At 45.3% G+C, this 15,242-nt stretch overlaps 2 protein-coding genes across 3 annotated transcripts in view; one reads left to right on the top strand and one right to left on the bottom strand.

Moving 5' to 3' along the window:
• Nucleotides 1-8,011, bottom strand: part of FBXW7 (F-box and WD repeat domain containing 7) — a 173,943-nt gene extending 165,932 nt beyond the window's left edge. The window contains exon 1 of the mRNA XM_066573647.1: nt 7,867-8,011. The gene's annotated coding sequence lies outside the window, so the exon portion shown is untranslated. The remainder of the gene's footprint in view (nt 1-7,866) is intronic.
• Nucleotides 8,012-8,102: 91 nt separating this feature from the next.
• Nucleotides 8,103-9,659, top strand: ERCC8 (ERCC excision repair 8, CSA ubiquitin ligase complex subunit). 2 transcript variants are annotated; one of them, XM_066573645.1, is made up of 2 exons: nt 8,103-8,156; nt 8,302-9,659. In XM_066573645.1, exon 2 carries the CDS (start codon nt 8,394-8,396, stop codon nt 9,591-9,593), a length of 1,200 nt encoding a protein of 399 aa, XP_066429742.1. In that variant the 5' UTR covers nt 8,103-8,156; nt 8,302-8,393; the 3' UTR covers nt 9,594-9,659. The 2 variants fall into 2 exon arrangements, with proteins under 2 accessions (XP_066429742.1, XP_066429743.1); XM_066573646.1 differs by having other exon boundaries at nt 8,108-8,156; nt 8,305-9,659.
• The last annotated feature ends 5,583 nt before the right edge of the window (nt 9,660-15,242 follow it).

The following is a 15,242-nucleotide window of genomic DNA, read 5'->3' as shown; positions in this document are numbered from 1 at the left end:
GCGCGGGACAACCCCTTTAATTTTTGACCCCCTAGGCTCAAAATCTTTAATTCTGAAAAAAGATTTATTGTGAAGATCCTTGCTCATCAGAGCTTTAAGAAGGCTTTTACACTTGAACTTGGGCACATAGTACAGACGAAAAATAAAAGACAAATGGCCATCAAGTTCAACTCAAGGATGAGAAAGGATGCGGCTGAGAAGGAACAGGCGTGGGAACAGGCATTATACATTTCCATAAGCCTTAATGATATTTTGTTCTAACACATCATTGAAGTCTTTCTTTCGTAAGGAGTGCCCCCTCTGTGCAGCAGTTCTAGGACCCCCCACTATCAGTAATGGTCAGGGGGAACTGTGTCATGTATGCCTAAGGCCGACTGCACACAAACAAGTCAGATTCCATACGTAGGAGCCTGCAGCAGAATCTGGATCTGACCGCAGCTGGCGCCGGTGCCTGCCTATCACTTTTCTTCCTTATCTGCACTGTGGATGGCTGTGGCGAGCTTCTGTCGGACATGAGCAATACAGATTTATTTTTTTTTTAGATGTTCCTTTTTCGCATCCTGTCGCTAGGCGATGATGCGGGTACCTACAACTTATCCACAATGTCAATTGCGGAAGGGCAGTGGGTCTGACGGCTTCCACTGACTTCAATGGAAGTCGTCCGTGTGGAATCCGCACTACAATAGAACATGCCACGATTTTTCCACCCTGTGTAGGAAGAAAAGAAAGGGAAAAAAAAATCTTTTATATAGCTTGCTATGAACGGTATTTGGTGCGGATGTGCAGACGCCGTCCGCAATTTCCGTAATTCAAATCCGTTTGTGTGCAGACCTTTTACACAAACCAATCGTTGGATAGTGGTAAGCCAAACAATAATCGTTCAATGGAAACATGGTCAACAATCGAAGGACAATTTGTTTGCTCGTCTTTCATCATTCGTTTTAAGCAAGCACAGAGATCAAACTGCTATCGGCTCGCGGAAAATAGAATGCAGCATGGTCTACTTTACCATGGATATCCGCGACATAGAGCCCATTCTTCTTTACGGTCGCGGATATGCTCACAGCCACTACGGGCTGTGGATATCTGCGTCATCCCTAAGCAGACACATGACCGCCTGCCATGGTCATACACAATGCAATTTCGCAGCCATACGCAGGGTCACGGCTTACGAACACAAGGGGCTGATTTGCAGTAGAATATATGTAGTGAGCAGATCAGAAAAAAGGGAATGCAGCACCAAGAGAAGTGATACATACTACTGATAGGGCAACAATGTATCGTTTTCGTCAGGCTCCTTCCTAGTATGGTGATGTGGTTGGCTTCATCTGCTGTTGTAACAGGGTGTGTATTGAGTACTCCAACAGAAAATAGAAACAAGAAATCAATTCCCTACCACCAGCACCACCACCCGGTAACCTACATGCCGAGCAGTATGCTTACACAACATTATTAACCCTTCACTAGATGCATCTCCTACATGACGCCTCCACTGCAGGTCACACATAATACAAGGTGCTGGCGGCACATTATATATTACCACCGTATGGGTGCCAGAGTTCTATGGGGCTGCTCTCAAAATGCCTAGAGAAGAAAAAGTAAAACACAGAGCCAGCCCAACAGAAGAACAACAAAGTTAGGGCTCTTGGAAGGGGAGGACAAAAACAACAAAATGAGATTACAACTAAGCCGTTATTATCTCAGACACAACTCAGCGGTCCTGACAGAAGTCACCGAACTACCGCCACCACATAGATCCGGTGAGCTAAAAGACCTGTGATGATGTCACTGATGTGGGAGGAGCCATTGTGCAGTTTGGTAAAAGAGATCCAGTGGGCTGAAGGACCTGCGGTGACGTCACTACTGTAGGAGGAGCCATTGTGCAGTTTGGTAGATAGTACTGTATACTGGATAAACCGACAGCAGCTACTACCAGGACCTATGATGACATCACCATCATGTGATCACCTGTGTGGGTGGAGTCAGTAATCACATGACCAGGGGGTGATCACTGTATCCAGGAGTCTGGTGATGTGTGGAATAGCAGAACTGTGTGTGTGATGTGTTGGGTCAGGATGGTTGTAAATGGATGTACAATGTAGCAGAACTGTGTATGTAATGTGCTATGTATGTGATGTGTTTGGTCAGAATGCATGTAGTAGAGCTGTGTGTGTAATGTGTGGGAATCAAGATGGATGTAGTAGAGCTGTGTGTGTGTGATGTGTGGGAATCATAATGAATGTACAATGTAACAGAACTGTGTGTGTAATGTGTGGGAATCAAAATGGATGTACTACAGCTGTGTGTGGCATGTGTTGTGTGTGTAACGTGTTAGGTCAGGATGCATGTAGTAGAGCTGTGTGTGTGATGTGTGGGGATCACAATGGATGTACCATGTAGCATAGCTGGGTGGCGCATTGCGCCACCAGAAACACTGGTACTATAATTTCCTAATAATTACTAGTCTCAAAATGCACAGCAGAAATCTGCAGCCCTGTTGCAGATTTGCACTTCACGGACTACCACGGATCTGCACCCCAATTTTAAATGGGCAGATGTGTATGTAGAATTCCCTACACAGAATCCACGTCAGAGATTTCAAATCCTTATACAGAAAAAATCCATCTACGCTATAGCACAGATTCACGTTCAACTGAACAGAACATTTAAATGATGGATTACACGTCAAAAATCTGCTGTGTGAACCGACAAACAGATGAGCAAAGGCAAGTAAGGATCGGTTCACGTTAGACGTATGAATGGGGTCCTATGTATACGTTCCGCATATGCAATAATTCACAGAGAGAGCATTAGAAGACCAAAACACACCATAGACATAAAATAAGCCGAAATGACAACTAGCTTCACTTCCAAGTTTCTTGAAGTTCTTATTGTTAAAGGGAAGCTCCACCCAAAATCAAAGTGGCACATTGGAATTAATCATAAGGGAGTATTAGCGACTCCCTATCAAATAATTCCATAATTCCAACCATGTGAACAGGTTAGGGCCATTGCCCAGCAGGTGACACAGATACATAGCTCAGGACTAAATGGCCAGCTCAGAGCATTTGTAACTACAAAGCAGTATCCAGAGTCTCTGAATCAGTCACTGATTGACGATATGAGAAGTCGTTACACTATGTGAAGATTATTTTCCTTCCTATCTGGCATTGCACACCTCCCTAATCACATGAGTGTATGTTAAAGAATATTTCCCAGCACTCCGTGTGATTATCTGCATGGTCCGGCAAACATGTTGTCCTTTCAAGTCCTATCATTTTAGCCAAGCCTTTCTTCTTTAGGACCCAGCAGACTGGTGCTACTAGTAGAGTGCTGTCTATGGATAGGCCCCTTCAGCCCACGATCATGTGACCACTGCAGTACATTACCCACTATCGTACGTTGGTCATATAAACGCAAGATATGATGAACGAATGTGCTGTTACCCCTACTGCTTCCTTACAGATGTGCATTCGGGGAGCGAGGCGATATTATGCAGCAAAACATTTCGAGGCTAATTGGACATGTGCAGCACAACTTAAGGTGCCTTCACACTGGCAATAAAATTGCGCAATTTTCACGCGATGTGAGAGTGTGAACACATAATTAGGAAACTAATGATTTTCAATGGTCTCATTCCCATTTGCGATGTTTTCACTCATGCAATGTTGCATGAAAAAAAATTGCAGCATGGGAACAATGGGAGAACTGGGCGATCCTCTGCCGCAGCGGGGATGAAGGGAACCCCCACAGTGATGCAAGGCTGTTTTCACATTAAAATGCCTCGCATCACTGGGGCTTTCACAGGGTGGCAAGTGCAATATCGGGTGAAGGAGGCAGTGTAAAGGCACCCTTAAGGTCCATTTAGGCAGGGCGGAAATTGGCCTGTTGCAACTAGTGCCAATTAGCGCTCCTTCACTGCAAATTACCTGCTTTGTGGAGTCAAATAAACGGTTGTCCCACTGAAAATATCGGTTTATTGTATAGCTCATCATTAGAAACTTTTTTTTCCATTCACACTTATTAAAAAGAATGTTTCTAACCCCAGAAATTCCAGGACTAATGTTAAATAGCACCATCTGCTGTTTCTACTGAAGTGCCTCTGTGCCCCATGGTAAAACGTTCCAAGGTTGGCACACCTTACACAGTCTAAAGGCCCATTTACACGGAATAAGTTGTTGGGCAAACGATGCCCAGCACTAGTCCCAGTGATGCCCGCTGCTGTGCTGTTATACAGGAGTGAGTATTGCTGGCATTACTCACAGTGCTGCCAGCATTGAGGCGGATTGGGACAAGCAGCGTTCTCTGCCCGCCCGCCCGCCCGCCTCCAATTACAGTAAGGCCTCCCTCACACAGACGTTTGTGGTAAATGCAGCGTTGCAAAATTTCAGCAGCTCTGGCATACATTATGCCAGCGTTTTGGCTGCGTTTTCAGCACAGCTGATAACGTAGCCAAGGAAGCTGAAAAATAAAATCCAATGCTCGCCTAGTAGGCGCCGTCCTCCGTCCCTGCAGGCTTCCAGGCATTTGTCTGTCCCTGCAGAGCATCTCTTCCTGGTAATGAGGTTTTAAGACCACGCCTCCAGCAAGAGATTGCTCTGATTGGCTGACCCATTCATTCATTGAGTGGCTGTGATTGGTGCATCCAGTGCTGGCTCTGACTGGGGCTGGATTAGCCAATCAGAGCAATCTCTTGCTGGAGGCGGGGTCTTTAAACCCCATCACTAGCAAAAGATCCACTGACAAGTCCCCAAAGCTGTGGAAAGCAGCCCCGGGGACCCAGACATCACCAGCATTGGGGAGTATAACTTTTTTTTTTGGTAGTGCAGCTAGTGCTGCGTCTAGCGCTGCCCAAAACACGGCACCAAGTTGTGCCACGCTTTCAGCAGCGCTAACGCTGCCCATTCAACAGGCGACGCAGGACTGAAAACGGCCAAAGATAAAACATGCATCGCTGTCAAAGCACAGCGTTGAAGATGCTGCGTTTTGACGCTTGTGTGAGCAGCGCCATTGAAATGAAGGGGAGCGCTGTACAGCGTTTAGCGCTGCGCTGAAAAGTCAGCGCTCAACACTGTAAAAAACGCTGTGTGTGAGGGAGGCCTAAGCAGACAGTTATTCTGAAGAGACGACTGCTGTTTATGCTGAACGGCTTGTCGTTCTGTTTTCTGTATGTGGAAACTCTCGTTACTCCGAACGATTATCATTCAGATTCCCTCAGGAGCTTGAACGATTCTGAACGATAATTGTCTGGTGTAGAAGGGTCACAACTTATCTGCAGTAAGAATGTCGCCTCTCATCACTTATTCAGTATCTCTTACAGCATCAGAGAAGACGCAGCAACATCAGAAGCGGCCGCTCACCATACCGTGGACCCCTTCACATACCCAAGGGAGGAGAGAGGAGCAGGTGGAACAATTACTGAGATGGACACAATAGAGAGCAGGTGGTGCTATTCTAACATTAGTATCGGAAATCTCTGGGTAAAGAAACATTTTTGCAGGAAGAGTAAATACAAAATAGATTTATAATCAAGGGCTGGATGTAACTAGCAACAAATATTTGTTTATTTATTTTTAAGAAACAAACCCCATAAACACAATTATTCATCCCCATAAGTGGTCATTGATCAGCCATGCATGTACAGCTAACCAGGAGCGGAGCAGACAGGAGGGTTTGCTTGTCGGTCACCTCATCTTTTGCAAGACAGGCTGATTATCGGGAAAATTAAGGTTAAGGTGAACATTCATTCCCAGCGGGAATCTCACAAGAGACGGAGCTTATATATAGAGCAGCGCAGCTCTGTGTGGCTGCAGTTTATGGACGTTGCCTTGGAACAGAGGCATCGCCTACTGTAAGTTTCCAGTAGCCACTATTACACAAGGTCAGGCTCATTACCAGAAGTGGGCCTCGGCAACTGCAGTCCGAACTAAGTACACAGCGATGCAGAGCTACCAAGCGCCATCTCTTGCACCCACGGTACCAACCAATGCCCCATTAATCCTGGGGATGGATTTAAGTTATAGAAAAAAAAAAAGTTTAGAACCAAGAACTTAGTTGGCCTTAAACGTATTGGCAGGAACTATTTGCTGGGTCATGTGACAGAGCGATAACGGACGGCCGCTGGATCATCTAAACAGCTAACAGGGCAAGTGAGCGAGAATCACTCATTCGTTGGAGTCACTCAATATTTAGCTCAGTTAAAAACCAAGCGACTGTCGGCCTGAGTAAACAATCATTCATCTCTGAACGACTGCCTGTGTATTGTGAATGAAGGCGAGCGGCCGGAAGAGATCTCTGACGCACTCCACCTCCATTCAGAGAGTGATCATCACTTCTGTATGAAAGCACATGGGCGAGAATCACTCACTTGTCGCTTCATATATAGCTTATCTAAAAACAGCAGGCCGCCATTCATCTGTGCACAGCTACCTGTTTACCGTGAATGGAGGAGGGCAGTGGGAAGAGATCTCTGGCGCACACCACCTCCATTCTGCGAGCGATCATCGCTCCTGTGTGAGAGCACAGGAGTGACAATCGCTGGGATGGCAGTCGCGAGCTTAAGCACCTGACAGACGTCCATTGAAAAAGTACTCAAACTAAGGCCGGTGTCACACGTACGGGTCAGAGTCCACATGCGGGAGCCTGCAGCGGAATCCATCTCTGTACTGCGGATGACTACGGACACTCGCCGCCAGACATGCACCATATATTTTTTTTTAATCTTTGTTTTTCCCGCACTGCTGTTAGGTGATGACGCAGGTACCCACGGCCTCTCTGCAATGTCGCCCACGCGGATCCGCGGATTGCCCAAGTGGGCAACGATCATGGATTCCACAATAGAAATCCGGCGGCGCGAGACCGGCCTAACGCTGACTGCAGGAGTTGTTTAAGTGACATGGCGACCAGTAAAGGGACAACAACAGCCCCATAAACTAAGTTATGGGACTATACGGGGAGGCGACGGGGGATGCATTTTTAATGTTCACCTGATTCCCGCGATGGATCCCGCATTCGGTCTGAAAATTGGACTCTATTCAGAGGATTATACGCACGCTCTCACATAGACTTCAATGACAGCGTGCACACACAGCGCTCTGAAAAGAGCCCGATTGTCAAGCTTTAAGCAGACTTCACCAGGAAACACCATGGGCTATGAAAAAGGCATCCCCCGGCTCGCCGTACAGAACCAGAACTACATTCCTGGCGCTGCTCGGTGGTGACAGGGTCCATATAAATATACTTTACAGTGGCGATCTGTAAGGCCGGCCCACACGGCTGTAATTTACTGGGCGACCCCAATCGCCACGCCCTGTCTTGGCGTCTGTGAGTAATGTGCGCCAAGATAGAGCATGTGGTCGTTTTTCTTGCGCCGTATATGTGAGCATCTGCCCGCGGCGGATTGTTGCAGCGTATTACGCACGGGGGTAAGACATGGTCACCATATGCTCATGTGAGCGCAGCCTAACTGCATGTCTACAGGTCATGGGAAACCACAACTCCCAAGCCTGAGAGCTGCCGGGCATGCTGGGTGCAGTAGTTCCCCAACAGCTGGAGAAGCACGCAGTGTTTCACGGTATAGGATACAGACTGCTAGCGGACATGACGGATTAGGAGACGGCGGACACGATAGTCCGCCAACACCATATACCACCGGACGTACTACAAGTACACAGATGTCTTCTGCACAGCACAGTCCAGTCATCACTAGGTGCGGAGGGAGCAATACATAGACATACTTGTACCATAAGGTACTATACACACACCTGCAGGTATCGCTCCGCCCCGGAGACCCCCAGTCACTAACCTGCCTCCCCACCATATACTACACCTATAAGAGTGCATACCGGACAGGACGTATATACTCACTCTGAGAATACCGGGGAGCACGGAGCGGCAGTCACCTGATCGGGGGGTCACGTGTCCTCAAATAGTCCAACGGCCGGGACCGCAGCACACACTGGCACACGCACACTTGGCGGAAGGTGCTCGCGGAGAGACACAAGCACGGAGGAGAGAGGGCGCGCCGGGATGACGTCAGTCGCTCAGCAACAACTAGTGCTGTCTTGTCGCAGAGTACGTGACGTCATCTATCAGAGCCGGAAACGGAGAGAGGAAGGCGGAACAGTCTCGTGTGTTATTGTTATGGCTGCTAGCAGGTAACAGGCGGAGGGGGCGCTCTGGGGTCGGCTAGCTTTAGTCAGTCAGTATAATAATTGCTGTTTGAATGGGTTTACATAAGTGTTCTTGTCTGTTGTGTTTTGCATCTACTCATATATTATATGCTTCTGTTTTCTTTCCCAGCAGGAGACAAGCAGCGGCTGCCTGAATGCCTCCGCCGGCTGACATGTCTCGCTCTTTTGGCTTCCGTATTATTTAATTTCGTTTTCCATAAAATGATTGGATTTCTCTGGTCCAGACTATGTGGCTTGGATACCCCCGTCCGTCTCCGGCGGGTAGAATCCACGCGGAGGGTGCTGAGCTTGGAATTAAACAAAGACCGAGATGTGGAACGAATGCATGAAAATGGAATTAACTCTCTTGACATTGACCCAGTAGAAGGGCGATACATGCTGTCCGGAGGGGCCGATGGGATCGTTGTTATTTATGACCTTGAAAGCTCGAGTCAAACGCCCTCCTATACGTGTAAAGCGCTGTACAAAGTGGGCAAAGGCCACCCGGATGTGCACAAGTTCAGCGTGGAGACGGTGCAGTGGTACCCGCACGACACCGGCTTGTTTACTTCAAGCTCTTTCGATAAGACGCTGAAAGTATGGGACACGAATTCCTTGCAGCTAGCGGAAGTCTTTCAGTTTGATGGGACCGTTTATAGCCACCACATGTCTCCGGTGGCGGTAAAGCACAGCTTAATAGCAGTCGGGACCAAAAACCCCAAAGTGCAGCTATGTGACCTGAAATCTGGCTCTAGCATCCACACGTTACAGGGTCATAGGGGGGAAGTTCTGTCTGTCTGCTGGTCTCCAAGGTATGACTATATCTTAGCTACTGCCAGTGCGGACAGCCGCGTGAAATTATGGGATGTCCGCAAAGCGGCTGCTTGCCTGATAACGTTAGACCAAAACAATGGAGAAAAGTCCAAATCTTCCAACGAATCTGCAAACACGGCCCACAATGGAAGAGTGAACGGGTTATGCTTTACAAACGACGGACTCCATCTGCTGAGCGTCGGCACGGATGACAGGATGCGCCTGTGGAATAGCGCCACAGGGGAAAACACTCTGGTCAATTATGGCAAAGTTTGCAATGACAGTAGAAAAAGTGTCAAGTTTACAGTTTCACGGGGTTGTAGCCCCGAGTTTGTGTTTGTACCGTATGACAGTACCATTGGTTTGTATACCATCCACTCCGGAGAGAAGATAAGTGTGCTGAGGGGGCATTATAATGATGTCAACTGTTGTGTATTTCAACCTCACTTCCAGGAACTTTACAGTGGCAGCAAAGACTGCAATGTGTTAGCATGGATTCCCGCAGTACGGGAACCTCTACCTAATGAGGACGGCGAAAAATCAAGGTCACAGGTACATCTTCATCCTGCATTTCAAGATGCATGGAGCAGTAGTGATGAGGACAGCTGATGATGATAAACTATTGGGGGAAATATTGATGTGAATAGCCGACTAAACAATAAAAGATAAACACAACCCAGTCCAGAGCTTTATTTGTATAGTTTGCATTTATTCCGTTTCCCAAAATGCAACTTGCCAGAGCGCACGCTTTGCAGACCCAGTTTTAAAGGGATTGTCTGAGACTTTTACTATTGATGAGCTACCCTCAGGATAGATTATCAATAGAGATGAGCGAGCATACTTGCTAAGGACAATTACTCGAGCGAGTATTGTCCTTAGCTAGTACCTGCCCACTCGGAAGAAAAGATTCGGGTGTCGGCACAGGGAAGCGGTGAGTTGCGGGAGTGAGCAGGGGGGAGAGAGAGATCTCCCCTCCGTTCCCCCCTGCTCTCTCCCGCCGACACCTGAATCTTTTTTTTCCGAGCGGGCAGGTACTCGCTAAGGACAATGCTCACTCGAGTAATTGCGCTTAGCGAGTATGCTCGCTCATCTCTAGTCATCAGTAGTTGATCAGTTGGGATACGGCACAAGCGATTCTCGCTGATCGTAAAGTATGCAAAAATATTCAGGAGCTCGTACTTCTTAAAAAGTAACTTCCATGCTTTATTTAAACATCGTGCACACAGCATCATGGTTATAAGGTGTCTACAGAGTATGTGTTTCGATCTTTGCTCAGCTCTTGATCACCTCCTGTTCCCATGGTGCAATGCTTGCCTTTAAAAACCTTCATCTATTAGCCTTCACCTTATGCTTTTTAACCTCTTGTTTGTCACTATGTGTTGGTTGCTCAGTCGGTCCATATATCCCAATACCAAACCCCGGTAAACCAACACAGTGTTCATTTATTTCCTTGATCTGAATGCATATTGAATTTACTAATAATGAGCATCCTACATACATTACATATTCATCACATGCTTTGTCGAACTGTGTACATTGCAAAATTGATGCATATATGGGAATCCCCCTCCTGTCAGATTATGCATATTGTCAGTTCAGTTTCTATATGCAGAAGAAATAAATACTTGACACATTCTTTATCCAATTATGCATATCAAATCATCATATTAATATTAACAATGAAATTATTATTTCTATCTATTCTTACTTTTTGGTTATTATTAGAGATGAGCGAACGTACTCAGATAGGCACTACTCGTCCGAGTAATGTGCCTTATCCGAGTACCGCTGTGTTCGTGCTGAAAGATTCGGGGCGCTCCGCTGCTGACAGGTGAGTCGCAGCGGGGAGCGGGGCAGAGTGGCCGGGAGAGAAGGAGAGAAAGATCTCCCCTCCGTTCCTCCCCGCTCTCCCCTGCAGCTCCCCGCTCCGCAGCGCGTCCCGAATCTTTCAGCACGAGTACAGCGGTACTCGGATAAGGCACATTACTCGGACGAGTAGTGCCTATCCGAGTACGTTCGCTCATCTCTAGTTATTATCAATGCATACTATATAAATTGATCTTCATGATGCAGTAATACAATAAATAGTAATGAATACACTTTATGATGCAAATAAATGAGTGCTATATAGATTAATTTTCATGATGCAATATTGCAATAAATACACTTCCTAATGCAATAAATATATAAATTAAATTTCATAGTACGGCGTATACACTCCATGCATAAATTGCTCAAAACTGTACAAATTAAATTCCAAACTGCAATGAATACCTTTGGTAATGTAATAAATACAATGAATATTATGTAAACTGACTTTCATATTGCAGCAAAAACCTTCCAATTTAGAATGATTATTCTATATCAATAACTGCAACAAAAAAAGGAAACAAAAAAAAAACTGTTCACCGGACTGATATCAATGTGGACAGTGCTGGAAGCAGATAATGCTGTCCACATTGCAGTGGCCCAGGTTGCTACTACTGCACAGCTACCATTGTATTCAATAGGATCTGTGCCTGCAGTACCAACCTGTGTCACTGCAATGTTGACAACACTATTCGCTATTATGTCTTGTCTGCCAGATCACCCTCCACTCTGACTGCTGGGGGGGAGCGCACTGACAGGGGTTGTTGAAAACACTTGAAAACTAAGGCTTGTACCGCCATAGAGTTCTATGGTGATCTTAGTTCAGGACTGGAGAATCCTGCAGCTTACAAGGAGTGCATTATGGAGGGATTAGTGGTTATTATCACAGCAATGCATCATATGAATCATCGATCCACAAGAAATCCGTGAACTAACCCAGTTCTCAACTGGAAGCATTGATGCATGTCACAGTGTAAGTCACTAGATAAATTTACCTTACAGTGTTCCCAGACAAAGTAAGTGAACCCTTTGGCAGTACTTTGATTTCTACATCGATTGCTAATAAAATGTGCTCTGGTTATCTAAAGGTACCTTTATACAAGACAACTGTCACTCCCAACACAGGTCCCAGCAACTATCGCGTCTGTCCCTTCTGATCGCCCGCCTCTATTCATTGTGAACAGGCAGTCATTCGTAGATGAACAACTGCCTGTTTACACAGGCCAATAGTCACTTGTTTTTTTAGCTGAGCTAAAACCCAAGTGACTCCGACAGGTAAGTGATTTCTCATTTAGTGCCTGTTGACTGTCACTGAAAATCACTATTTCCAGCGATTATTTGGGCAATAATCACCTTATGTAAAGGTAACTTTTAGTCACAATTAAACGCAAACATAGTCACCCAACTGTCTGTTAATTTAGTTGGGTTGTGTTTAGCCACAATTGTGACTTGGCCTGGGTTCACACAGCGTTTCCATTCCAGGGTTGTGTCAGAACTGCCAAAAATAGAATTTGGGCAAAGCCATAGGCTTTCATTAGCCAAATGAAATTGGGCTCCGTATGACCAGGTCTTCACTCTTTTCTGGTGTTTTAACCGGATATAATTGCAAAGTCGACTACACTAATCTGTTAATAAAAAATGAACAGTAACCTGGTCACATGGAGACCACAGCTTGCACCTTTAGTCTTCGTTTGCCTAATAAAAGCCTATGTTCTGCCTGAATGCCATTTTTCGGCAATTCAGATGGAACCCTGGAACAGAAAGGCTGGATGCCAACAGAAACGTAGTGCAAAACCTAGCTTTAGATAATAATCACGCCGCATTTTATTGGTAATAAATCCAGGCAATTCCAAAGGGTTCACTTACTTTTTCTGAAAAAAATGTTGACTTATGTTCCTACTTTCAGTTATACCACTATTAGTAATTTAACTCAGTTGTGTATTTTCATATCGCCATCTACAAGAGTGACACGTATAAACCTCTGCCATTTAGACTGCATTCGTGGCTATTCCTATCAAAAAGCAATGCGAAAATTCTGATGCCTGATTCTGTAAGTGAAAGGACGGTGGCGGTGGCAGTTTGTTCATTGCGGCAGCTCTTTCTCTACGGCATGCACTGTAAATGGACTGATGGTCCATATGAAAAAAAAATGCATGTCCTATGTAGTCGGCTCGCAGACGAGAGGAGGGCATGCAGCGTATGGACCGCTGATAAAATAAGCCTGCGTAGGGATGGGGTCCGCGTGCTGTCGGATTTCCTTTGCATCCAGATTCTTGGACTGAACATGCCGATGGCCGTGTGAATAAGCCCTTTATATTTTCTGCTTCTATCCCGCTCATACTTTTAGCTTACAAATACTGATGCAAAATACTGTTTTGTGAATGAGGCCGTACTTTGGTAATCTAGGCAGACTTTTGTGAAGTGAGGATTCTGCACATTAACATGGACTGCAAGCAGGAAAAGACAGATTAGATATAATAACTAGAGGGGAAAGAGAGACGACCTGAATGGATGAGCTTTATTACAGACCTTAATATATTCACATGTGCTACTGATTCATGCAAAACCTTTTACCTTGTGTATTCTTAGCCTTTCTGTTGTCAGTCTGCAGTTGTATTTAGGCTCTACATAATGACATGGCCATTATAAATATTAAAGGTACCGATACACTGTTTTGAATCCATCCTAGATGCTTACAAGGTACCCCGGTCCATTCATTCTTCAGACTGGTGTGGATCCCAGATGTTGGACTTCACCAATCAGGATACCCTAGCAGTATAAACATAGGTCTTTTTTTTGCCTTACATACTATGTCCATCCAGTTCAGCCTATTTCTCCCTTCAGTGTTGATCCAGAGGAAGGCAAAAAAAACCCTGAGGTAGAAGCCAATTTTCCCCATTTAAGGGAAAGAAAATCCTTCCTGACTCCAATCTGGCGATTGGAATAATCCCCGGATCACCGACCCTTCTACAGTTATTAATGATTAGAACATGTAATATTGTATCACCCAAGAAAAACATCCAGGCCCCTCTTATACTCTCATATTGAAATTAATAAGCACTGTAATTTTTTGGTACAGTATAGCAGCGGCTTATCTCTTATCTTGAAAATAATACCACCGCGGAAATCCTGAAGGTCTTTATTAATACTATATTATTGGAGACTTCCCGCAGTGGGAAAACGGGGTGAATTTAGAACATGCCGCAATTTTTTTTTCCCGCAGCAGAATCGCGCATGTGAGCACTGAGCTATTAGGTTCGATAGAACCTAACAGCTGCGTTATTCTGCTGCAGGAAACACAGCAGAAATCCGTCCGTGGGCATTAGCCCTGAAGTTAGTTTTTTTTTGTGTGTGTGTGTGTGTTTATATTCCTTCAAGGGCCTTTTCAGTTAGGGTCTTCATTATTTAAGAATATTTTAGCACACATCTACAGTATGTACTGTTACATTTAATAGCTTGTAGTAATTAGTACTCGGGCAGTTAATGGGATTGTCCTATGATTAAATATTACATTTCTCTGTTAGATCATGCAAAATATTTTTCAGTTGGAATGACTTTAAAAAATGTTCCTGTGTGTAGATAATGCTGTTACATACTTGTTATAGCCCTACTGGAGTTAAGGTGCATTTACACTGCAATGATCGCTCAAGAGGGGGCTTTTGAGCAATCATTTTGCATAATCTACTACTTAGTATTAATGTCTAGTAGTACCAATTAGTAGTGTGTGAGCTGCCAGGAGCTGTACTCAGGGAACAGACCACCCGCTGTTCCCTGATTACATTCCCTTTGTTCTGCGGGGCTGACAGCTGAGAGAATGCAATCAGCTGTAATGAGCTCTCTCCCCCCTGCAGATCAGTTATTCTGCCGAAAGATGGTTTTTAAGCAGAGCTGAAAACTGTCGTTCAGTAGAAAACTGAAAGATGGGCACATTTACACCCAACAATTATCGCTCAAAAGATGGATTTTGAGCGATAATCGTCGTCTAAATGGGCCTTTATTTTGATTCTTTTTCTGAAAGTCCACCTAATGTGTCCAGTGCTGCAGTAGTGGTCTCACATGCTCAGCCCCACTGCCGGATCATCAAAAAAACGTGCATGTTGACTCATCTGGTTATAACGCAACAAATTTATTAAGACCGCCATTTTAAAATGAGTGACATAATAGGATTTGCCCTGGCGCAGAATGCACCTAATACATGAAGCACACAGCTCCTCATGTATTATGCACCGCTCGGGACGTCCTTGTATCTACCAGCCCAGTGTACATTATTGGTATAAGTTAGGCAAAGAAAGCTTCAAAGTCTTAAATCTTTGCATAAATCCCCACTTGCACAAAAATGTGCGACTTTTTTATGCCAGAAACTGGTGTTAAAGCTTTGATTTATGTCCC

Source organism: Eleutherodactylus coqui, chromosome 7 (assembly GCF_035609145.1).
Source record: "Eleutherodactylus coqui strain aEleCoq1 chromosome 7, aEleCoq1.hap1, whole genome shotgun sequence".
Taxonomy (NCBI): domain Eukaryota; kingdom Metazoa; phylum Chordata; class Amphibia; order Anura; family Eleutherodactylidae; genus Eleutherodactylus; species Eleutherodactylus coqui.
The sequence above is the reverse complement of the archived record's forward strand: the minus strand, read 5'-3'. Positions and strand labels throughout refer to the sequence as shown.